The sequence below is a fragment of the Garra rufa genome, chromosome 20, assembly GCF_049309525.1.
Source record: "Garra rufa chromosome 20, GarRuf1.0, whole genome shotgun sequence".
NCBI classification, from domain to species: Eukaryota; Metazoa; Chordata; class Actinopteri; order Cypriniformes; family Cyprinidae; genus Garra; species Garra rufa.
Window position 1 is genome coordinate 32,026,925 of NC_133380.1, and position 19,879 is coordinate 32,046,803.

General features: G+C 35.0%; 3 protein-coding genes across 5 annotated transcripts in view; 2 read left to right on the forward strand and 1 right to left on the reverse strand.

Moving 5' to 3' along the window:
- ndufs7 (NADH:ubiquinone oxidoreductase core subunit S7) overlaps positions 1 to 4,118 on the forward strand; it is an 8,249-nt gene extending 4,131 nt beyond the window's left edge. Inside the window, exons 5-8 of the mRNA XM_073825924.1 lie at positions 395 to 574; positions 2,665 to 2,711; positions 2,805 to 2,893; positions 3,875 to 4,118. Coding sequence (XP_073682025.1) covers positions 395 to 574; positions 2,665 to 2,711; positions 2,805 to 2,893; positions 3,875 to 3,972 — 414 coding nt within the window. The 3' untranslated portion in view covers positions 3,973 to 4,118. The remainder of the gene's footprint in view (positions 1 to 394; positions 575 to 2,664; positions 2,712 to 2,804; positions 2,894 to 3,874) is intronic.
- A 2,950-nt stretch (positions 4,119 to 7,068) lies between these two features.
- gamt (guanidinoacetate N-methyltransferase) lies at positions 7,069 to 11,925 on the reverse strand. The gene is made up of 6 exons (XM_073826339.1): positions 11,633 to 11,925; positions 9,399 to 9,544; positions 9,236 to 9,299; positions 7,682 to 7,749; positions 7,469 to 7,579; positions 7,069 to 7,376 (listed from the first exon to the last, which is right to left on the reverse strand). Exons 1-6 carry the CDS (start codon positions 11,805 to 11,807, stop codon positions 7,236 to 7,238), a joined length of 705 nt encoding a protein of 234 aa, XP_073682440.1. The 5' UTR covers positions 11,808 to 11,925; the 3' UTR covers positions 7,069 to 7,235.
- The window catches only part of dazap1 (DAZ associated protein 1), a 38,743-nt gene continuing 26,508 nt past the window's right edge, over positions 7,645 to 19,879 (forward strand). For all 3 annotated transcript variants that reach the window (XM_073826336.1, XM_073826337.1, XM_073826338.1), the window contains exons 1-3: positions 7,645 to 7,774; positions 17,576 to 17,805; positions 18,630 to 18,670. In XM_073826336.1, the coding sequence (XP_073682437.1) occupies positions 17,738 to 17,805; positions 18,630 to 18,670 (109 nt within the window). In that variant the 5' untranslated portion in view covers positions 7,645 to 7,774; positions 17,576 to 17,737. The remainder of the gene's footprint in view (positions 7,775 to 17,575; positions 17,806 to 18,629; positions 18,671 to 19,879) is intronic.

A 19,879-nucleotide genomic window follows, 5' to 3' on the forward strand; every position in this document is an offset into this window, starting at 1 on the left:
TGATGAACAAGAAAAGTGAAGTTGGACATCTCCCATGGCATGCATAGTCACCAGATCTGAATATTATTGTGCCACTTTGGGGTGTTTTGGAGGAGCGAGTCAGATAACATTTTCCTACACCAGTATCATGTAGTGACCTGACCCCTGATCTGCAAGAGGAGAATGGCTCAAAATGCCTTTGGCAGCTGTGCAGGACTTGTAAATGACAATTCCAAAGACGAAATGCTCTATTGGCCAAAAAAAGGAGGCCCAACACCATACTAACTGTGGTCTAAAACCAGGTGTTTCAGTTTTTTTGTCCAACCCCTGTATATATATATATATATATATACTTAACTTTTTTTTTTAAGAATGAGGGGGAAAGTTTAAAAAAAGTGAAATGTTTGTTTTTCAGAGCTCTTTATGGCCCATGACCTTTGGCTTGGCTTGTTGTGCTGTGGAGATGATGCACATGGCTGCTCCTCGTTATGACATGGATCGGTTTGGTGTCGTGTTCAGAGCCAGTCCCAGACAGGCTGATGTCATGATCGTCGCAGGAACGCTAACCAACAAAATGGCTCCTGCATTGCGGAAGGTAATTGCATCATATCAATAATAATAAACTTGCCTGTCGTTATAAATGCTTACTACTAGGTTTAAAGGTATAGCTTACCCAAAAATGAAAATTCTGTCAGCATTTACTCACCCTCATGTTGTTCCAAACCTGTTTGAGTTTCTCTCTTCTGCTGAACACAAAAGAAGATATGTTGAAGAATGTGGGTAAAAACAACAACCGTAGCCATTGACTTTCTATAGTATTTTTTTTCCCACACTGTGGAAGTCAGTGGTTACTGTCAGCTGCTTTGTAACTAACATCCTTTAAAGGGGTCATATGATGTGGTTTCTAAATCTTAAAGTCTCAAAGTCCAAAGTGATATTTATTATAAAAGTTAAGACTCAGACATGCCTTTCTAAAACGGCTCGTTTAAGCACGTCCATGTCACGGGGTGAGTAGATTAGCATAACACCGCCCATATGTATATGGAAAGAAAGAAGGTGTAAATTTTACAGGCTGTAGTATTGTTGCAGCCGTCATGTTGTGGAGACGTGATGTGTTTCATTGCAAAAGCGAAAGTACTTTGTTTGGCCTTCCAAATGAGGACACAACTAGAAATCAGTGGTTGATTATATTTACAACACTCTTCCGGAACAGTACAACGCAAATATTCGAGTGGGTGATGCGCATTTCACAGAGGACTGTTTCCTGAACCTGGGAGAGCAGTTTACAATGCCAGAGGAACACAAAGGGTTAAGGCTATAAAGTGGGGCAATTCCAATGTTGTAAGAACAGTGTGACGCGTCTGACTCGCAGCCTGTAAGTACGTTTTCGTATTTAAAGAATTTGCTACTGACTATTCAAATGCGAGTTTTGAGCAGTGTAGAGCAGTGCTTGTTGTTTCTCGTTCTACGATCGCAACATGATAAGGGGCATAACATTTCCTTCACACGTTTCAAGTATTCAACCAATCACAACGCACCAGATAGCTGGCCATTCAGCGAACACCTCGCTTTTCATCAACGATGAGTTTTGTAAAAATCAAGGCGGTTTAGAAAGGCGGGGCAGAGAGGAGCAACAGTAATGTATAGTATGTGGAAAATAATGTTTTTTGAACCTCAAACTGCATAAACACACTGCCTTACACCAAATACACAAAATAATGCTGTTTACCAACATCATATGACCTCTTTAAAATGCTACTTTGGTGTTCCTCAAAAGAAAAACTCATACAGGTTTGGAACAAAATGAGGGTGAGTAAATAACAGCATTTTCACTTTTGGGAAAAAAAAAATAAAGTTAGCCTATTATTTACTCACCCTCATGCCATCCTAGGCGTATATGATTTCCTTTTTTCAAACAATCCAGTCGGAGTTGTATTAAAAAATGTCCTGGCTCTTTTCAAGCTCTATCATGGCGATATGCGGCTGTTTCTCTTCAACAGGTCAAAACAAGTCCAATAAAGTGCATCCATCCATAATAAAAAGTGCGTCACACAGCTCTGGCGCTGAATAAAGGCCTCCTGTAGCGAATCGGTGTGTTTTTGTGAGAAAAATATCCATATTCAAAACTTAATAATCACTTTAATCTAGCTTGCGCTCACTGTTTTACATGGAAGCTGCTCCGGTATTTAGTACAGAGGTAATTAAATAAATTAGTGTGATGGTATTGTGTATCGGCAATCTCACAGGCTGATGATATGAAAAATTGAGCATATCGCCCAACATTAATGCCGACGTCATCCGCCTGGAGCAGATTCCGTGTACAAAAGTGAGCGCTAGCTAGATTAAAGTGATTATTATGTTTTGAATATGGATATTTTTCTTACAAAACGCATTTATTCACCTCAGAGACCTGTGTGAGGCACTTTTTATTATGGATGGATGCACTTTATTGGACTACTTTTGACCTGTTTAACAGAAATACCCGCCTATCACCATGATAAAGCTTAAAAGAGCCAGGACATTTTTTAATATATCTCTGATTGGATTCGTCTGAGAAAAAGGAAGTCATATACACCTAGGATGGCTTGAGGGTTAGTAAATAATGGGCTACTTTCAATTTTTGGCTGAACTAACCCTTTGATATTGATATGCTTCAGTGTAATGTATGTGTCTTGCTAATTGCAGGTGTATGACCAAATGCCAGAGCCCAGATACGTCATTTCCATGGGAAGGTAAGAAACACAAATAAGCTGATCAGGACAAACTAGTTTATTTTTTCATCATATTTCAATGGTTTTGTACTAAAATTGACTTCTTTCTGACAGCTGTGCTAATGGCGGTGGCTACTATCACTACTCTTACTCAGTGGTTCGGGGTTGTGATCGCATTGTTCCAGTGGACATCTACGTCCCAGGTGTGTTTCATTTAAAGTTCTGCAAGAAAGCGGTTTCATCTGATACACACGTGTTGCTCACAGTGTTTTCAGCATCTGCGTCTCAATATATGAGCACATAAACTACTCTGACAGTCACTTTACCAGCTTTACACAGTTTCATTTGGGGGGGAAAAGACTAGCATCAAATAGACACTGAATTTGTATATATATTTTTAATACAAGTACATAGCATATAATAGTAATATATTTCTGTCATAATTTTTCCAAGATGAACTAAAATGTACTTTTTAAAGTAATAATATTATTGTTTTTAGGAATATCATACAAATAAAATACTATTTCATTCATGTTTTAATGTATACAGTTCAGAAAAAATGCCATGTTTTGTTATATTTTCCTTTGAAGACATTTTAAGGGTTTCATTAAATAAAGTTTTATTAATTCATTTCTTTTAGACACTGTTTTTGATGTATTAAATTAAAAAAATATTATATGGTATACTACCAGTCAAAAGTTTTTGAACAGTAAGATTTTTAATGTTAAAAAAAAAAGAAGTCTCTTCTGCTCACCAAGCTTGCATTTATTTGATCCATAATATAGCAAAATTATCTTTTTAGCATCATTACATGAGACATATGATCCTTCAGAAATCATTCTAATATTCTGATTCAAAAAAACATTTATTATTATTATTATGTTGAAAACAGTTGAGTAGAATTTTTTTTTTCTGGGTTTTTTGATGAATAGAAAGTTCAGAAGAACAGCATTTATCTGAAACAGAAATCATTTGTACCAATATAAATGTCTTTATCATCACTTTTGGTCAATTTAAAGCATCCTCGTTAAATAAAAGTGTTAATTTCTATAATCCCTCCTAGTGCTAGTATATGAAAAAGTAAAGTGTAAATATTGTTTATATCGCTCATTCCTACTATAGCCTTTCTCAGAATTGTCTGTAATAAGTGTATAGTAAGATGATCTGTCTGTCTGTTTATTCAGGTTGTCCTCCAACAGCAGAGGCTCTGCTTTATGGAACGCTGCAGTTACAGAAGAAGATCAAGCGAGAAAAGAAAATGAGAATTTGGTATCGCAAGTGAGGTGTGATTGTGTTTGTGTGTCTGCTCTGAGATGTTTATTTAATACTGGTCATTTGTTGCGCTCAGAAGGCTGATTTCTCAGGAGCTGCTCTTGTTTGAGCTCAAGCTCCTCCTCTTTGTAGCTACAATAAAGTCTTTCTGCTTTACTTCTGCCTTGACTTCTGTTTGATGCAGATATAGTTTTGTCATTGTCTGATCTGACTTGCTCTTCAAATAATCAGTTCAGAACTGAATCTATATAATGGTATCTAAATAAAGTTTGGATTCTCCTCAGTGGTGTAAATGAAGCCATGTGAAATTGTGTGAAATTTAATGCACATTTCTCCCAGACTCCCGTTTTGTAATGGTCGTATTTGCTGTATTTATCCTGACTTAATATATTTGAATCAATTATACACAGATTTAATAATTTACTAAGTACTAAAAACAATTAACTGAGAATAATACATAATAGCTCAAAAGTAAAATATAAAAATGTTATCAATTCTAATATGTATAAATGCAAAAATGTATTTTTGGGTTTTGTTTCTATTTTCTCTTTTTTAATTGTTCAAATTTTATGTACTATTTTTTTTTTCTAAAAGATTGTAATTTATGTCAGTTATTTTAGTACTTAAGTTGCCAATGCAGAATTTTAAAATGTTCATCGAGTTTGCTTTGTATTCAATATTTATATGTGACCCTGGACCACAAAACGAGTCTTTAAGTAGCACAGGTATATTTGTAGCAATAGCCAAAAATACATTGTATGGGTCAAAATGATCGATTTTTCGGTTATGCTAAAAGTAATGATCATATTCTATGAAGATATTTTGTAAATTTCCCACCATAAATATATCAAAACTTAATTTTAATTAGTAATATGCATTGCTAAGAACTTAGTTTGGACAACTTCAAAGGTGATTTTCTTAAAATTTAGATACTTTTGCACCCTCAGATTCCAGATTTTCAAATAGTTCTATCTCGGCCAAATACCTAACAAACACCAATGGAAAGCTTATTTATTCAGCTTTCAGATGATGTATAAATCTCAATTTCAAAAAAAAAATGTACCCTTATGACTGGTTTTGTGCTCCAAGGTCACATACTATATATATTTCCATTTTATTTCAGTTAACAAATGTGCTTTTAATAGTTTAACAGTGTCAAATAAAACAGTTTGCTAGGATTTGTCACCATTTTCACCAACAAACCAGTCAGATCTTTATTCTGTTCAGGACTGAACTAATTTCAAATTTCAAATCAGTACTAATAAAAAAGAAATCTCATTGAGCAACCGCTAAACTCCTAATCTGCGAGTGTGCAGTGCCATATAACCCAATTCTAGCTGCTTAACCTACATTCCTGTTGTAATCCTGAGATTTTGAATGACCTTCTTGAGCAAAACACTAATTTACAGATACTTCAGTGGTACAATACCTGAAGGAAGTTTACTGTAATGATAGATGCCTGCAAGATGTTGTACAGCTGACTTAAGCAAAAATAAAAAAAAAAGTACAAAGGAACTGCAGCTTAAGGCTGAGGCAGCGTTATTAGGTAACTAAAACCAAAGAAAATATGACTTGGGGAACAAAAAAAAAAATATATATATATATATATATATATATACATTTTACCTTTTTTATTTAAGCTAGTTAAAGGAGCAGTTCACTTTCAGAACAAAAATGTACAGATAATGTACTCACCCCCTTGTCATCCAAGATGTTTTTCTTCAGTCGCAAGGAAATTATGTTTTTTGAGTAAAACATTTCAGGATTTCTCTCCATATAATGGACTTCTATGGTGTCCCTGAGTTTGCACTTCCAAAATGCAGCTTCAAAGGGCTCTAAACGATCCCAGCCGAGGAAAGAAGGTCTTATCTAGCGAAACGATTGGTTATTTAAAAAAAAAAATTACAATTTATATTCTTTTTAATCTCAAATGCTCGTCTTGTCTAGCTCTGTGTGTTCTCTGTGTAAAGATTAAAAGTATATAAATTGTAAATGTTTTTAGAAAATGACCAATTGTTTCGCTGGATAAGACCCTTCTTCCTCGGCTGGGATCGTTTAGAGCCCTTTGAAGCTGCATTTAAACTGCATTTTGGAAGTTCAAACTTAGGAACACCATATAAGTCCATTATATTGAGAGAAATCCTGAAATGTTTTCCTCAAGAAACATAATTTCTTTACGACTGAAGAAAGAAAGACACAAACATCTTGGATGTTATCTGTAAATTTTTGTTCTGAAAGTGCACTACTCCTTTAAGGGAACATTTCTTATTTCCATTTAGTTTTAATTTGATGCACTAAACAAACAAACAAAAAAAAAAAATTAGTTGTTCATGAGTCCCTTGTTTGTCCTAAACAGTTAAACTGCTCGCTGTTATTCAGTAAAAATCCTTTAGGTCCCACAAATTATTTGGTTTTTCAGCATTTGTGTGTATTTGAATCCTTTCCATAAATTACAGTTTGATTTTGAGATCCATCTTTTCACACTGAGGACAACTGAGGGACTCATATGCAACTATTACAGAAGGTTCAAACAATCACTAATGCTTCAGAAGGGAAAAACAATGCATTAGAAGCTGGGGGGTGAAAACTTATGAACAGAAAGATGATGTGTACATTTTCTTATTTTGCCTAAACATCATATTTTATTTTCAGCTACAGAAGATACTTACATGTTTCCCAGAAGACAAAAGAAGTACAATTTACCCTGATCTTTAACATTCCAAAAGTGTTTTTCCTTTTCCTTCTGGAGCATCAGTGAGTGTTTGAACCTTCTGTAATAGTTGCATATGAGTCCCTCAGTTGTCCTCAGTGTATAAAGACAGATCTCAAAATCATACAGTCATTGCTGGAACGGGTTCAAATACACAAAATTGCTGGAAAACCCAAGAATCTGTGGGACCTGAAGTTTTGTCTCTGAAGAACAGCAGGGAGTTTAACTGTTCAGGACAAACAAGGGACTCATGAACCACTATCACTAAACAAAAACACAGCTGTGGATCATTCAGATAACATCAAATGTTAGGAATCAAATGTATGTAAACTTTTATACACTGACAACACTGAGCACCTTATTAAATATAACACAAAGCACAACATTGTAGCCATATTTAAATTATGTAGTGTTTATTTTGATGTAGTACAATCAAAAAAGAAAAGAAATAAATGTCTTTGAATGGCACAACTATGAATAGTCATTTATAAAACCTTTTTCTATGATCTTGAGAGAATTTAACGCAATTCACCCTTATAAATGAATTAAATAATTCAAATTTTTTATTCTTTAACAATAGTTGGTGTGATCATCTTATTAAAGGAATAGTATTTGCATTCACTGGGAGGACTGATGTCCATCAACGTGGCGCTGATCTTCTCCTTTTTGAATCCAGCTTCCACCAGGTGGGGAACTTGTGTGTCCTAAAGAAAACAAAACGTAGAGTAGACATCATCATAAAAAAAAACCAGAGTACAATGATATGGATGTAGTTGTTAGGAATTGAGTTACTCACTTGGAACATTTTGTCAATGTCATTATATTTGTTTTTCAGCAGCTCGCCCCAGGAAGTGAGATTACAGTATGTGAGCACACCGCCAGTCTTCAGCAGTCTGTTAGCATGACCCTGACAAAACAGTTCATTGTGATTAGGAAACACTTTGACAAAATGGAGAGTGATCCCTCACAGCAAACAACTCAAATGGTTTCAATGTAGCTATCCGCAAACCTTGATGAAGTTAAACTGATGTGTGTGCCAGGTCTCCTCTGACAAAGGATATGTGTCGTAAAGAATACCTGCGATTAGAGGACGAAAATATACGTGAGTATTTTATACATTTCTCGCTTAATTGCAACTTTATACACTATTAGTCAAAAAGTAGTTTTTTTTTTGGTCTCTTCTGCTCATCAAGCCTGTGAAAAACTGTGAAATATTTTTACTATTTAAAAAACATTTCTATCTGAATATATTTTAAAATGTAATTTATTCCTGTGATTTCAAAGCTGAATTTTCAGAATCATTACTCCAGTCTTCAGTGTCAACTGATTCTTCAAAAATTATTCTAATATTCTGATTTGCTGCTCAAAAAACATTTATTTTTCTTCTTATTATATTGAAAACAGCTGAGTAAATTTTTTCAGGTTTCTTTGATGAATAGAATGTTCAGAAGAACAGCATTTATCTGAAATAGAAACCTTTTGTAACATTATAAATCAATTTAAAGCATTCTATTTCTATCATTTCTATCGTTTCTTTTCACTGACTCCAAGCTTTTGAATGGTATAGTGTATAATGTTACAAAAGCTTTTTATTTTTGATAAATACTGATCTTCGGATCTTTCTATTTATCAAAGAATCCTGAAGAAATGTACTCAACTGTTTTAAATATTGATAATAATAATAAATGTTTCTAGAAAACAGTTATTTTAAATAGCAAAAATATTTCAAAATTGTGTTGTTTTTGATGTACTTTGGATCAAATAAATGCAGGGTTTGTAAGCAGAGGAGACTTCTTTAAAAATAAAAAAATTAAAAACGTTATCTAAAATTAACATAAAAGACGATATTATAAAAACCTCAATTTAAAATATGAATAAAAACTATAATAGTTGGTAAGCAGAAGAGACTTCTTTAAAAAAAAAAAAAACCATTAAAAATCTTACTGTTCAAAAACTTTTGACTGGTAGTGTATAATACAAATATTAGACAAAATTTACACCATTGTACAAAAGTTTGGTGTTGGTTACATTTTTTTAATGTTTAAAAAATAAGTCTCTTATATTCAACAAAATACCATAAAAATGCTAAATATTATTACAAATTAAAATATCTCTGTTATATTTGAATATATTATAAAATATAATTTTTTTCTATGATGCAAAGCTGAATTTTCAGCATCAGTACTCCAGTCTTCAGTCACATGGTCCTTCAGAAATCATTCTAATATTCTGATTTGCTGTTCAGGATACATTTCTTAACACTATAAACGATGAAAACAGTTGTGCTGCTTTATATTTTTGCAAGACTGCTTTCTTTTCAGGATTCTTTATTAAATAGAACGTCCAAAAGAACTGTCTTTACCATCTTTACTGTCACTTTTCTGTCAAAAGGTTATTTCTATCAAGAAAAAAACCTAAGACTATATATATTTTTATATTTTATAGCCATGAGCAACTTTTCACCTCCTTAGTACTGAAGGTTACCATTATGAATGTGACAAATTTGACCAAACTTCAGGAAGATATTTTGCTTACATTAGAGTAAATATTAAAATGATTTTACCATCAAAGTGATTGTCAGGTAGGGTTGGCACCACTTCTTCCCACAGGCCTTTCAGAGGAACAACCTATGCAAGTATAACAAAACAATGAATAGTTTCCACTCATTTGTAATAACAACACAACACAACACAAATCAGATATAGGCCTAGATATATTTTCTTTACTTTATGTGGCTGACTTTTGGCCCATTCCTGTAGCCTCTGGAATACACCATCGTTGCACTCAATGATCCAGTGCTCCTCAATGGGGAAAGACTCCACTTTAGTGGCTGCTATGGCCATCCCAAAGCCGATCTCGAGCACCCTTCCTCCTACATTCGCAAACAACAGGAGACAAGTTGTTTATGCTGATTAACATGGTTTCTTATTCATAATATACTACTTGTTAAAACACTTTCATTTTACTAAGCCATATTATTGAGAGTGGTGGTCATTGGAAAGGTCCTGGCCCTGGAGCCAGAGGAGCTGATATTTCAGAAAGGAGTAAAAATAGGCATGTGAGGAGTAAGTAGTAAAGGAGAGGTCACTAGCTCCTGCCCTTCTCAAATGAATCGCCTTTCTAGAAATTCAGTGTGTAAACCATTGATGTGACACATGCTCTGTTAGGTACACTTTATGAAAAACAGCATCCTGGATTAACTTTTTGAATGTAAGTGAAATATTCAGTCAGAAATAACGCGTTTGAATGCAACAACACAAAAGGCACGCGCATTCCCGCGCGACATGAGCGCGCCGTCTCGTAGCTTTCAAGTGAGAAGTAACTGAATCGGATTCGGTTACCTAGTGTTTTACTTGTGTGTGTGTAGTTTGCGTGTGGAAGTTTTGCACCTGTCGTCGTGGCGCAAGCACGTGTTTGTGTCACACTTACAGATAACGGATTCTTATCTGGGGGCTACAACGTGAATGTTCACGTACAAGGAATTCTACTAATGTGAAGAAGTAAGTGATTAATATTAATTAGGTAACGCCATTGGACGCTCCGTGAATGTTACGAAGCAACGTCAGCTATTCTACATTAATATTCATAAGCCAAGTCTTCGCCATAGTTGTGAGGGGAACTCGTTTCTGGAATCGGTTCTTTCGAACAAATCGTTTCAAACTGATTTAGCAGTTCTCCAATTGCGTCCATGCTCTAAAATGGTCTTTAAAAAAGCCAAATGTAGAACCATACGGGTGTGTATTACGATTTGATTCGTTTTGTAAATTTATTCGTCCATTTAAGTTAAAAAAAAGTCAACTTGTTTGTATACACTACCAGTCAGAAGTTTTTGAATAGTACGATTTTTAACGTTTTATTTAAAATAAAATAAGTCTCTTCTGCTCACCAAGCCTGCATTTATTTGATTCAAAGTACAGCAAAAACAGTACGATTTTGAAATATTTTTTTACTATTTAAAACAACTGCTTTCTGTTTGAATATATTTTCAAATGTAATTTATTCCTGATTTCAAAGCTGAATTTTTAGCATCATTACTTCAGTATTCAGTCATCCTTCAGAAGTCATTCTAATATTCTGATTATTATTATTATGATGTTGAAAAACAGTTAGTAGAAACCTGATTTTTCAGGTTTCTTTGATGAATAGAAAGTTCAGAAGAACAGCATTTATCTAAAATAGAAATCTTGATCAATTTAAAGCATCCTTGCAAAAAAACAAATTATACTGACTCCAAGCTTGGCATTGTTTTAAAAGCTTTTTATTTCAGATAAATGCTGATTTTCGAATCTTTCTATTCATCAAAGAATCATAACAAAAATGTACTCACTCTTGTAAATATTGATTATAATGATAATAAATGTTTCTTGAACAGCAAATCAGCATATTAGAATGATTTCTGAAGGATCATGAGACTCTGAAGACCAGAGTAAAATGATGCTGAAAATGCAGCTTTGATCACAAAAATAAATTACAGTTTAAAATATATTCAAATAAAAAAAAAAAAACGTTATTTTAAAATAGTAAAAATATTTCACAATATTACTGGTTTCCCTGTATTTTCGATCAAATAAATGCAGGCTTGGTGAGCAAAAGAGAATTCTTAAAAAACATTAAAAATCTTACTGTGCAAAAACTTCTGAATCAATGAATCAGTGAGTTGACTTGTGAATCACATTCACGGACGAATCATCTATATCGGTTTGTTCAAAAGATTCGACTCAACTGAAGGATTCATTTGAGAACCGTAATTCTACTATGGCGTCCCTTCGCCATAGTAGAATTCACAATTTTGCAGGGTTATTGAGAACATGTCTCGTTTTAAAGTTTTTGACAGATAATATTGACACTAAAACTTTAGGACTGTGGTAAAGTATGTTAACTTGACAACAATAACAACGCAACAAAATGTCTTCATTCACTCATTGTTGTTTCAGCTAATCAGGAATTAATACGACTTTACCTTTAGATGCAGCAACTGTTGCAAGAGAGTGCATGTATGGAGTTTCCCAGCGCTCCATAACAGGTTTTCCCATGATTTCCAAGTGTGTGTCGGCCTCATTGTAGTCAGCATTCGCGTCGTGCCACACTTGTTTGCAGTTTTCGCCCTTTGAGAAGATCGGCTGAGCGGTGGTCATGGTGGACTGTTGAATGTTGACAGATGTGTGGTGTTGTTTCAACGCGCAGTGGCCGAAGAGATCGTCTCTGTCGGGACTCGAGTGTTATATACTTAAAGAACTGCTGATTGTGCAAGAGTCAGTGTAGTCAAAGAGTGAGTGTTGATAAGGAGTCCTCTGAGAAAGGGGTGGTCTCTCTCTCACATGCATTGCTCTCTAGACAGACAGCTGGAGCAGTTTCTGATTCATGATGGTTAACCCAACAGCTGTAGCCCTCACTATTTAAAAGTATTGGTTATGCATTCTCATGTGGCAGAACTATAGTGCAAAACAAGTGTTGGGGGTAACGCATTACAAGTTACGCAATAATAAACTTTTCTCAAGTAACTAGGAAAGTAACGCATTACTTTTTAATTGAAAAGTTACTTTTTCAAATAAGTAACGCTAGTTACTTTTTTCTCCCATTTATTGATTAAAAGCTCTACTGTCCCCATGTTGAGAGAAATCGTGAGTAAGATGTTACTCTAGTTCTAGAATAAATGTGAACATGCAAAAAAAACAGATACAGTATTCCTCAAAATTAATAAAAACAGTGAAATTTAACTCAGAATATGACGCAAACCTGCAATAATTAAATATGTTGAATATGTGAAAAGGCTTTTACATTTGCAAATAATAGAACTTATATTTAAAAAAAAAACAAGGAAGCCCTGCCCAGATTTAAAAAGTAACGCAAAAGTAACTTAACGCATTACTTTCCATAAAAAAGTAACTAAGTAATGTAATTAGTTACTTTTTTAGGGAGTAACTCAATATTGTAATGCATTACTTTTAAAAAGTAACTTTCCCCAACACTGTGCAGCACAATGGCACTTTGATATGTTATGAAAAAGTCTGAGACAAATCTGGAACTCAAAAACTAATTTAAAGGGATAGATCACTTAATCATGAAAATTATGTTGTTTACACATCCTGAGGTTGTTCCAAACCTGTGTGAGTTTCTTTCTTCTTCTGAACACAAAATATGTTTTGAAGAACATTGGTAACCATACAGTTGACAAACGCTATATTGAGTTGCATAGTGTTTTTTGAGGCAATGGGGACTAACATCATGATCAGTGTTGGAGGTAACGGATTACAAGTAACGCAAGTTACTTAATAATATAACTTTTTTCAAATAACTAAAGTAACGCATTAGTTTTTAATTGACAACAACATTTCTGAATCATTTTTTCAAATAAGTAACCGCAGTTACTTTTTTTCTCCATTTATTGATTAAAAGCTCTCCTGTCCCCATGTTGAGAGAAATAATGAGTAAGATGTTACTTTAGTTCTAGAATAAATGTGAACGTGCATTCATTCATCTTACTCACTAAATAAAAACATAGAAACAGTATTCCTCAAGCTGAATAAAAACAGTCAAATTCAACTCAGAATATGACGCAAACCTGCAAAAATTAAATATGTTAAATAATACAAAAATATTTTATATATTTAATCCCATTTTATTAACCGATGTCTTTGTTGCCGACCTTCGATGATCCAATTCATCCATACTAATAAGCAAAAATTACTCAAGATAATCGAACATTTGTTTTCCTTTTTTTATTGCTAAAGAGTTGACATTTTTTCTTCTGCGGTCCGCTGTACAGACATGAATTTACTTTTCTCTAAGCCTGAGGCTTTTGCTGTGAAAAGGCTTTACATTTGCAAATAATATAACTTTTTATATTAAAAACAAACAAGCAAGCCCTGCCCAGATTTAAAAAGTAACGCAAAAGTAACGTAACACATTACTTTCCATAACAAGTAACAAAGTAACGTAATTAGTTACTTTTTTAGGGAGTAACTCAATATTGTAATGCATTACTTTTAAAAGTAACTTTCCCCAGCACTGATCATGATCATGCTGGATAACAAATTATGCTGAAAAAAAAAGTGTGCATTTAAGTAGTTTCAAAAGGCAGTCTCACTATTAACTCTAATCGTGTCAGACTGATAGTTAAGGTTGTGTAATGGTACAGAGCAAGTGGACTTTCTGAACTATTTACATGCAGAACGGCCACATTTTTTGTTGTTTTCGTCAATATTTTAGTTAATAATTCATAGGCTACTTGCATACCCAACATTCCTATGTCACAAAATAGTTTTGAAAAAATTGATATTGATATTGATATAACTGGAACATTTTAATAGATCTCTTTGCATTGAACAATTCACATTCTGTAAGTGGCAAACAAAACACTATGGGATATTTGAATTAATTCATTTAAATTGAATAAGAGCTCATTTATTTTTCCTGCTTAGGTTATGTGGATGTTATTCAATCAAATTCCCAACTGATTAATACAGTAGATTTATTCATTAATTAATAGAAATATTTGGCTGCGTATAAATCCTCTTTGGTTTTCATACTCTATGCTGTAGTAGCTTCTTCTCATGTCCTGTAAACACTGATAACTGCACCCCCAACAGTGTATTTTTGAACCTGCTGAACCTGCTGATAGTACAATCCAAACAACTTATCACTGGATCACAATTAAGCACACTCCGAAATGAAATTTCTTAAAGTGATAGTTCACAAAAAATGGATTCGGTCCTCATTTACTCACTCAGGGTTATACAAACCAGTAAAGAAAGAAATGTACAGGCCCATGCATTTACATTAAATAGTGATTGAATTTATGTTTCAAAAAGACTGTAAAAGCACCATAAAATATTAGAAATTTTGTAAAAGTGGTTCATGCAGTTTATTTCAAGCCTTCTGAAGTCACATGGCTTAGTGTGAGAAACACTGAAATATGGACTAAATCTTCCTTCCAGTGAGCTGTTAACCACTTTAACCGGATCAGTGAGTCAAGTACTGAATCAGTCTGACTTGCAAAGAAATCGGACCTGTTTTGTGGCCTGGAACCAGTGTTGCCAGATTATGTCCAAGTATCATACCAGAAGCTCAAAATTACAAGAGGCAAACATAGAACACAGCTACTCTTAAAAATAAAGGTGCTTCATGATGCTATAGAAGAACCTTTTTTGTTTAAATGGTTGTTTAAATGGTTCCATAAAGAACATAACATCTGAGAAACCTTTCTGTTTCACAAAAGGTTCTTTGTGGGAAAAGAAGGTTCTTCAGATTATGAAAATGTAAGAAAGAGATGGTTCTTTAAAGAACCTTTGACTAAATGGTCCTTGTGGAACCAAAAATGGTTCTTCTATGGCATCACTGTGAAGAACCTAGTAAAGCACCTTTATTTTTAAGAGTGTTTTATCCAGACCAACAACTTTTTGACACGACCTGCAAATTACCAAAATAGATAAATAACTAGACTATCTCATCAGAAGCCAGCATGTTGCCAGATGCTGCATTAATAGTACTTGTTGGCTTAAAAGCAGAGCACAGTAGATGTAGGATCTATAGCTGGAGTATAGAAGCTCTTACCAAGACCATCATTTGAAGTGTCACAAAATTCTGAAAATATTGTACATTATGGGATTTTTTTCATTATTGATCGTACTTCATATAGAGGTCAAAATTTTTGTACAAATGCGATAATTATCAGACGTCTGGCAACACTGCCTGCACAAGCAAATCACTGAAAAAAACAGATGAAAAAGTATGATTCATTCCTGAATTGCTTATTGCAGTCTTTGAACTTTTATGAGAATAAAATGAATCATCAGTGGTTCCTTAAAGCTGGACAGCCTCAGTCCTTATGAATTTTCACTAGCCTATATTAAAAAAATAGCCAGGACATTCTTCAAAATCAAATGAATTTTTAAGTGGTATATGCTAATGTTGCTAACTTAATAATTACATCTACAGTTGTGCTCAAAATTATTCATACCCTTGGTTAATATGATCAAAGAAGGCTGTGAAAATAAATCTGTATCATTAATCCTTTTGTTCTTTAATTTAAAAAAATCTAACCTATTTCTAATACACATTGGCCACAATTAATCATACCCTTTTATTCAGTGCTTTTTGCAACCAAGATAACAGTTCTAAATCTTCACCTGTAATGTAGGTTCTATTTTTTTCTGAATTATGGAGTGACAAAATGAGATACCCAAAACCCCCTCTGTAAACAGTTGACTCTAATATGTCATAAAATTAAATAAGAATCTGAAACTGAAACTGACTTCATCCAGTGTTTCGATTTTTGTACTATTAGCGCATATTTCATTAAATAATGCCTTATTTGCATATTAAAACCTAACATTTTAGAAAACGTTTGCAATTATCAATGTAATCAATTAACTGGGTAAGGTGATAACTTTTTTTTTTACCCTATTCACCTGCATTGTCTCGCCTTAAAGGGGTCATCGGATGCCCATTTTCAAGTTCATATGATTCTTTAGGGTCTTAATGAAAGGTCTCTAATATACTTTGGTTAAAAATTCTCAATAGTAGTGTAAAAACACCATTTTACCTAGTCAAAATCAGCTCTGCAAAATTTCAGCTCATTTTAAGACATGGCCCCTTTAAATGCCACCGAGCTCTGCTCGCCCCACCCCTCTCTGGGATTATGTTTACTTTTGCCGCTTTTAGCCACATTTATCATCGAAACTTGCCAACAAGCACATTATTAAGAAAGGCCTTTTGCAAAGATTCATAAAAAACCCTTATACTCACTTCTGCTGTGGGTGAAGCTGCATCAGGAACGTTTGCACGAGGAGATGCATATGTAGATCGGGATTGGCGCTTTCCATTTAAAAACGAAAGTAATGTTAAACCCAAGCAGCAACCTCCCGCTCTCTCTATTGAAACCAACACGGAAGTGGCTTAAACTGCAATTCATCGACTGGCCGCATGAGACTGGCTGCAAAAGGGAGTCAGTCCCATTGACTCCCCATGTTAAAATTCCCAACTTTACAGCAGAAAAAAACATGTTTACAGCCTGGTTCAAAAAATGGTTTTAGACTAAATAGCTAATCTCGCCCTTCATGTCAACTGTGAGGGGGGTAAATTTTTTTTATAACTCATCCGTTTAAGTTATATTAAGCCGTAAAGTTCTGCATAATTAAGGGCGTGGCCACTTGTGTGACGGGGGATTGCCGCTGCTGTCACCACTGGCGCGCTAAGTAGGCGTGGTTTCAGCACCCAGCTCCACCCATGTCCCGCCTTATTGTCCATTTTTGATTATCCGGGAGTGACGTGCGATGACGCGATTCCAAGATGGCGACGGCCGAATCCCGCCCACTATAGGCTTCAAAATCGCTCTTCAGAATCCTACGGATGACGTCACGGACACTACGTCCATATTTTTTACAGTCTATGATTAAACCTCTGGGTCTTCAGCGGCTCAGATGTCAGGAGTAAATGACTACTGCTTTGTTCATTATTAGCTACATCCAACAACAGAACACCTCAATCGCCCAATTAGAGTCTTCCCCTGCACCTGAGTCACACAATGGCGATCGTATTCGGAATGTTTCAGCTCGGTGAGGGCGGGGCTAAGGTAAGACGCTAATGTCAATCAAATGAGTTTAGTCACAACGACAAGAAGCTGAGAATGACATGATTTTACAAAGGGGATATTACTTTAGATATTTAGATAAAGATTAAAAAAATACCACTGGGTGGATTTTTATCATTGTAGGGTGGTTGTGTACACAAACTGCCAACATACATTAATGTTCAAACAACTTGGAAAAGTTAGTTTTGGACCCGATGACCCCTTTAAATGCTTATTCAATGTGTTTTTTTGGTTCTGGGACAGCAGTTTGTATCAATTCTGTAGAATGGCGTATATATACAATGAATTTCTTCTCTTTTTCTTTTTTTTCAGTCTAGCGGACTCAATTTCCCATCATGCTGCGCTCTCATTGCACCGCCCTTGCTGGGGCGCCCCGTGGCTCGCGTCAGTGTTGCGCAGATTCGGTTTGAACCGAAAGCGGAGTGTGACCTTCCCGGGCGGCGGAGACCGGCAGGAGACCGAGCGAGCGGACCCATGTCAGCACTCCCGTCCACAACCCTCGCCACGGAGATGAACAGCAACTTAGCTGGAGATGAAATCGGGTAAGACATGGTGTGTTATATGACGGTGTTTGGATGTAACCTACCCGTCCTGTTCCAGCGGAGAAAGATGCGCAGCGGGCCGCCCGGAGGACAGCAGATACCAGCGAAGCAGCCTGCCGAGCTCCGCACTCACACTGGTGCACCAGTAAACTCCTTCAGTTTGATAACGACATGTTGTTTCGCTTATTTTCAACCGAGGAAATGCATGAATAAATAAGCAAAGAGATAGATTGACAGAAAAACGGATCAGCTGTCAAAGCTGAAGCTGTCAAACTGCAGGCTTGTATTACTGTAAGTTTCTTATAAACAAACTGGAGAATGTAATCACTCTACTTTTATAGTGTAAAACTTATAAAACACAAACTGGAGGTTTACATCGCTTTCTTTCTAGATTTATAATCAAACTGACGTTATAGTCTTGTATGTGCTTTTGTTATTATGTTTATAAGTTTATAATAACGAACTGAATGCTTGTATCACTGCTATAATCATATCGGAGGATTTCATCTCTACTTTTTATGCTGTAAAATTCATAATCAGATCAAAAGAGAAAAACAATGCATCAGATTATGACCCAGCCTGCAGCAGTTTACATCAGCCAGGTAGATTTGCTAAACCGGCTCTGTCTGAGCTGGCTTTAGAGTGGATCTGGGTTATTCAAAAGAGTGGTTAGTTTCTGATTATGACCCGTTAGACCGCACAGATCAGTCAGATCATGCTTTCAGTGCCAAGGGCGAACGTGTTTTTTCTCCTTCACCTTGACTCATGTTCCTTTCTGAATGAACACAAATGCATTGTGACGTTCCCTCATCTTTGTGTTGCAGGAAGCTGTTTGTGGGTGGATTGGATTGGAGCACCACCCAGGGTGAGTGTTACTGTCATATTAACCCTCATATTGTTTAATACAGTAACATTAGTTCCTCTTGAATAATGCAAGCGTGTGCACTTCAAGCCTGTAGTGTGTGTTTCATTAAAAGCATTAAAAGTCTCTGCTGGAGTGATGCACGCCGCAACATCCTCCATAAACTTATATTTGCTCGGCAAGTGTAGAAACCAGTCTGTCACTCAGGGGCTGAGCTTGCCTTTTCAGTGAGAGAGCCGGTTAGACGCAAGCTCCAGAAATCGGATGAAGCCTGTATCAAATAGCATGCGTAAAACGCAATCGATGGAAAATGATCTAATATTGTTCATATAACGCTTTCTTTTTAAATGTTTTTTTCAAAGCCTTGTGTGCGGTACTTGTCATTCACGTCATATGATGATTTATGTAATGTTTATAACCGCCATTCTTGCTTTGACATGTTGCTGCTTATAAAACAGAATTGTAGTATTCTGCATTTTGACCTTTGGTTCATCAGCTGGTATGTTTATAAAACATGCGGGAGCACTTAAAAGAAAATTCCTTGTATATCATATCGGTTTCACTATCGTTTAAGTTTAGGGTTGGTAAAATCCTGGACCACAAAACCAGCCTTAATTAGCTCGGGTATATTTGTAGCAATAGCCAATAATACATTGTATGGGTCAAATTTATTTATTATTTTTTTAATGCCAAAATATTAGGATATTAAGTAAAGATGTTCCATTAAGACATTTTGTAAATTTTCTACCGTAAATATATAATAACTTAATTTCTGATTAGTAATGTGCATTGCTAAGAACTTCATTTGAACAACGTTAAAGGAAATTTTAACCATATTTAGATCTTTTTGCACCCTCAGATTTCAGATTTTCAAATAGTGGTGTCTTGGCCAAATATTGTCTTATCCTAACAAATCATCAATGGAAAGCTTATTTATTTAGCTTTCAGATGATGTATAAATCTCAGTTTAAAAATGTTTACCCTTATGACTGTTTTTTTTTTTGGTCCAGGGTCACAAATGTTTTTAAACAAGCCCCAACCAGGCTGCATTTATTTGATCAAAAACACAGTAAAAACAGTAATATTATAAAATATCAGCATTGCTTTCTATTTTAAAATGTAATTAATTAATGTGCTAAATTTTCAGCATCATTACTGCATTAATGCTTCAGAAATCATTTTAATATTCTGATTTTCTGCTCAAGAAACTTT

Excerpts from the sequence above, each read along its gene's own strand:
- gamt (XM_073826339.1), bottom strand. The coding sequence starts at position 11,807 with ATGACCACCGCTCAGCCGATCTTCTCAAAGGGCGAAAACTGCAAACAA. Across the intron at positions 9,545-11,632 it reads AACAGTTGCTGCATCTAAAG|GAGGAAGGGTGCTCGAGATC; the intron begins GTAAAGTCGTAT and ends TTGCGAATGTAG. Across the intron at positions 7,580-7,681 it reads ATCAGTTTAACTTCATCAAG|GGTCATGCTAACAGACTGCT; the intron begins GTTTGCGGATAG and ends CTGTTTTGTCAG.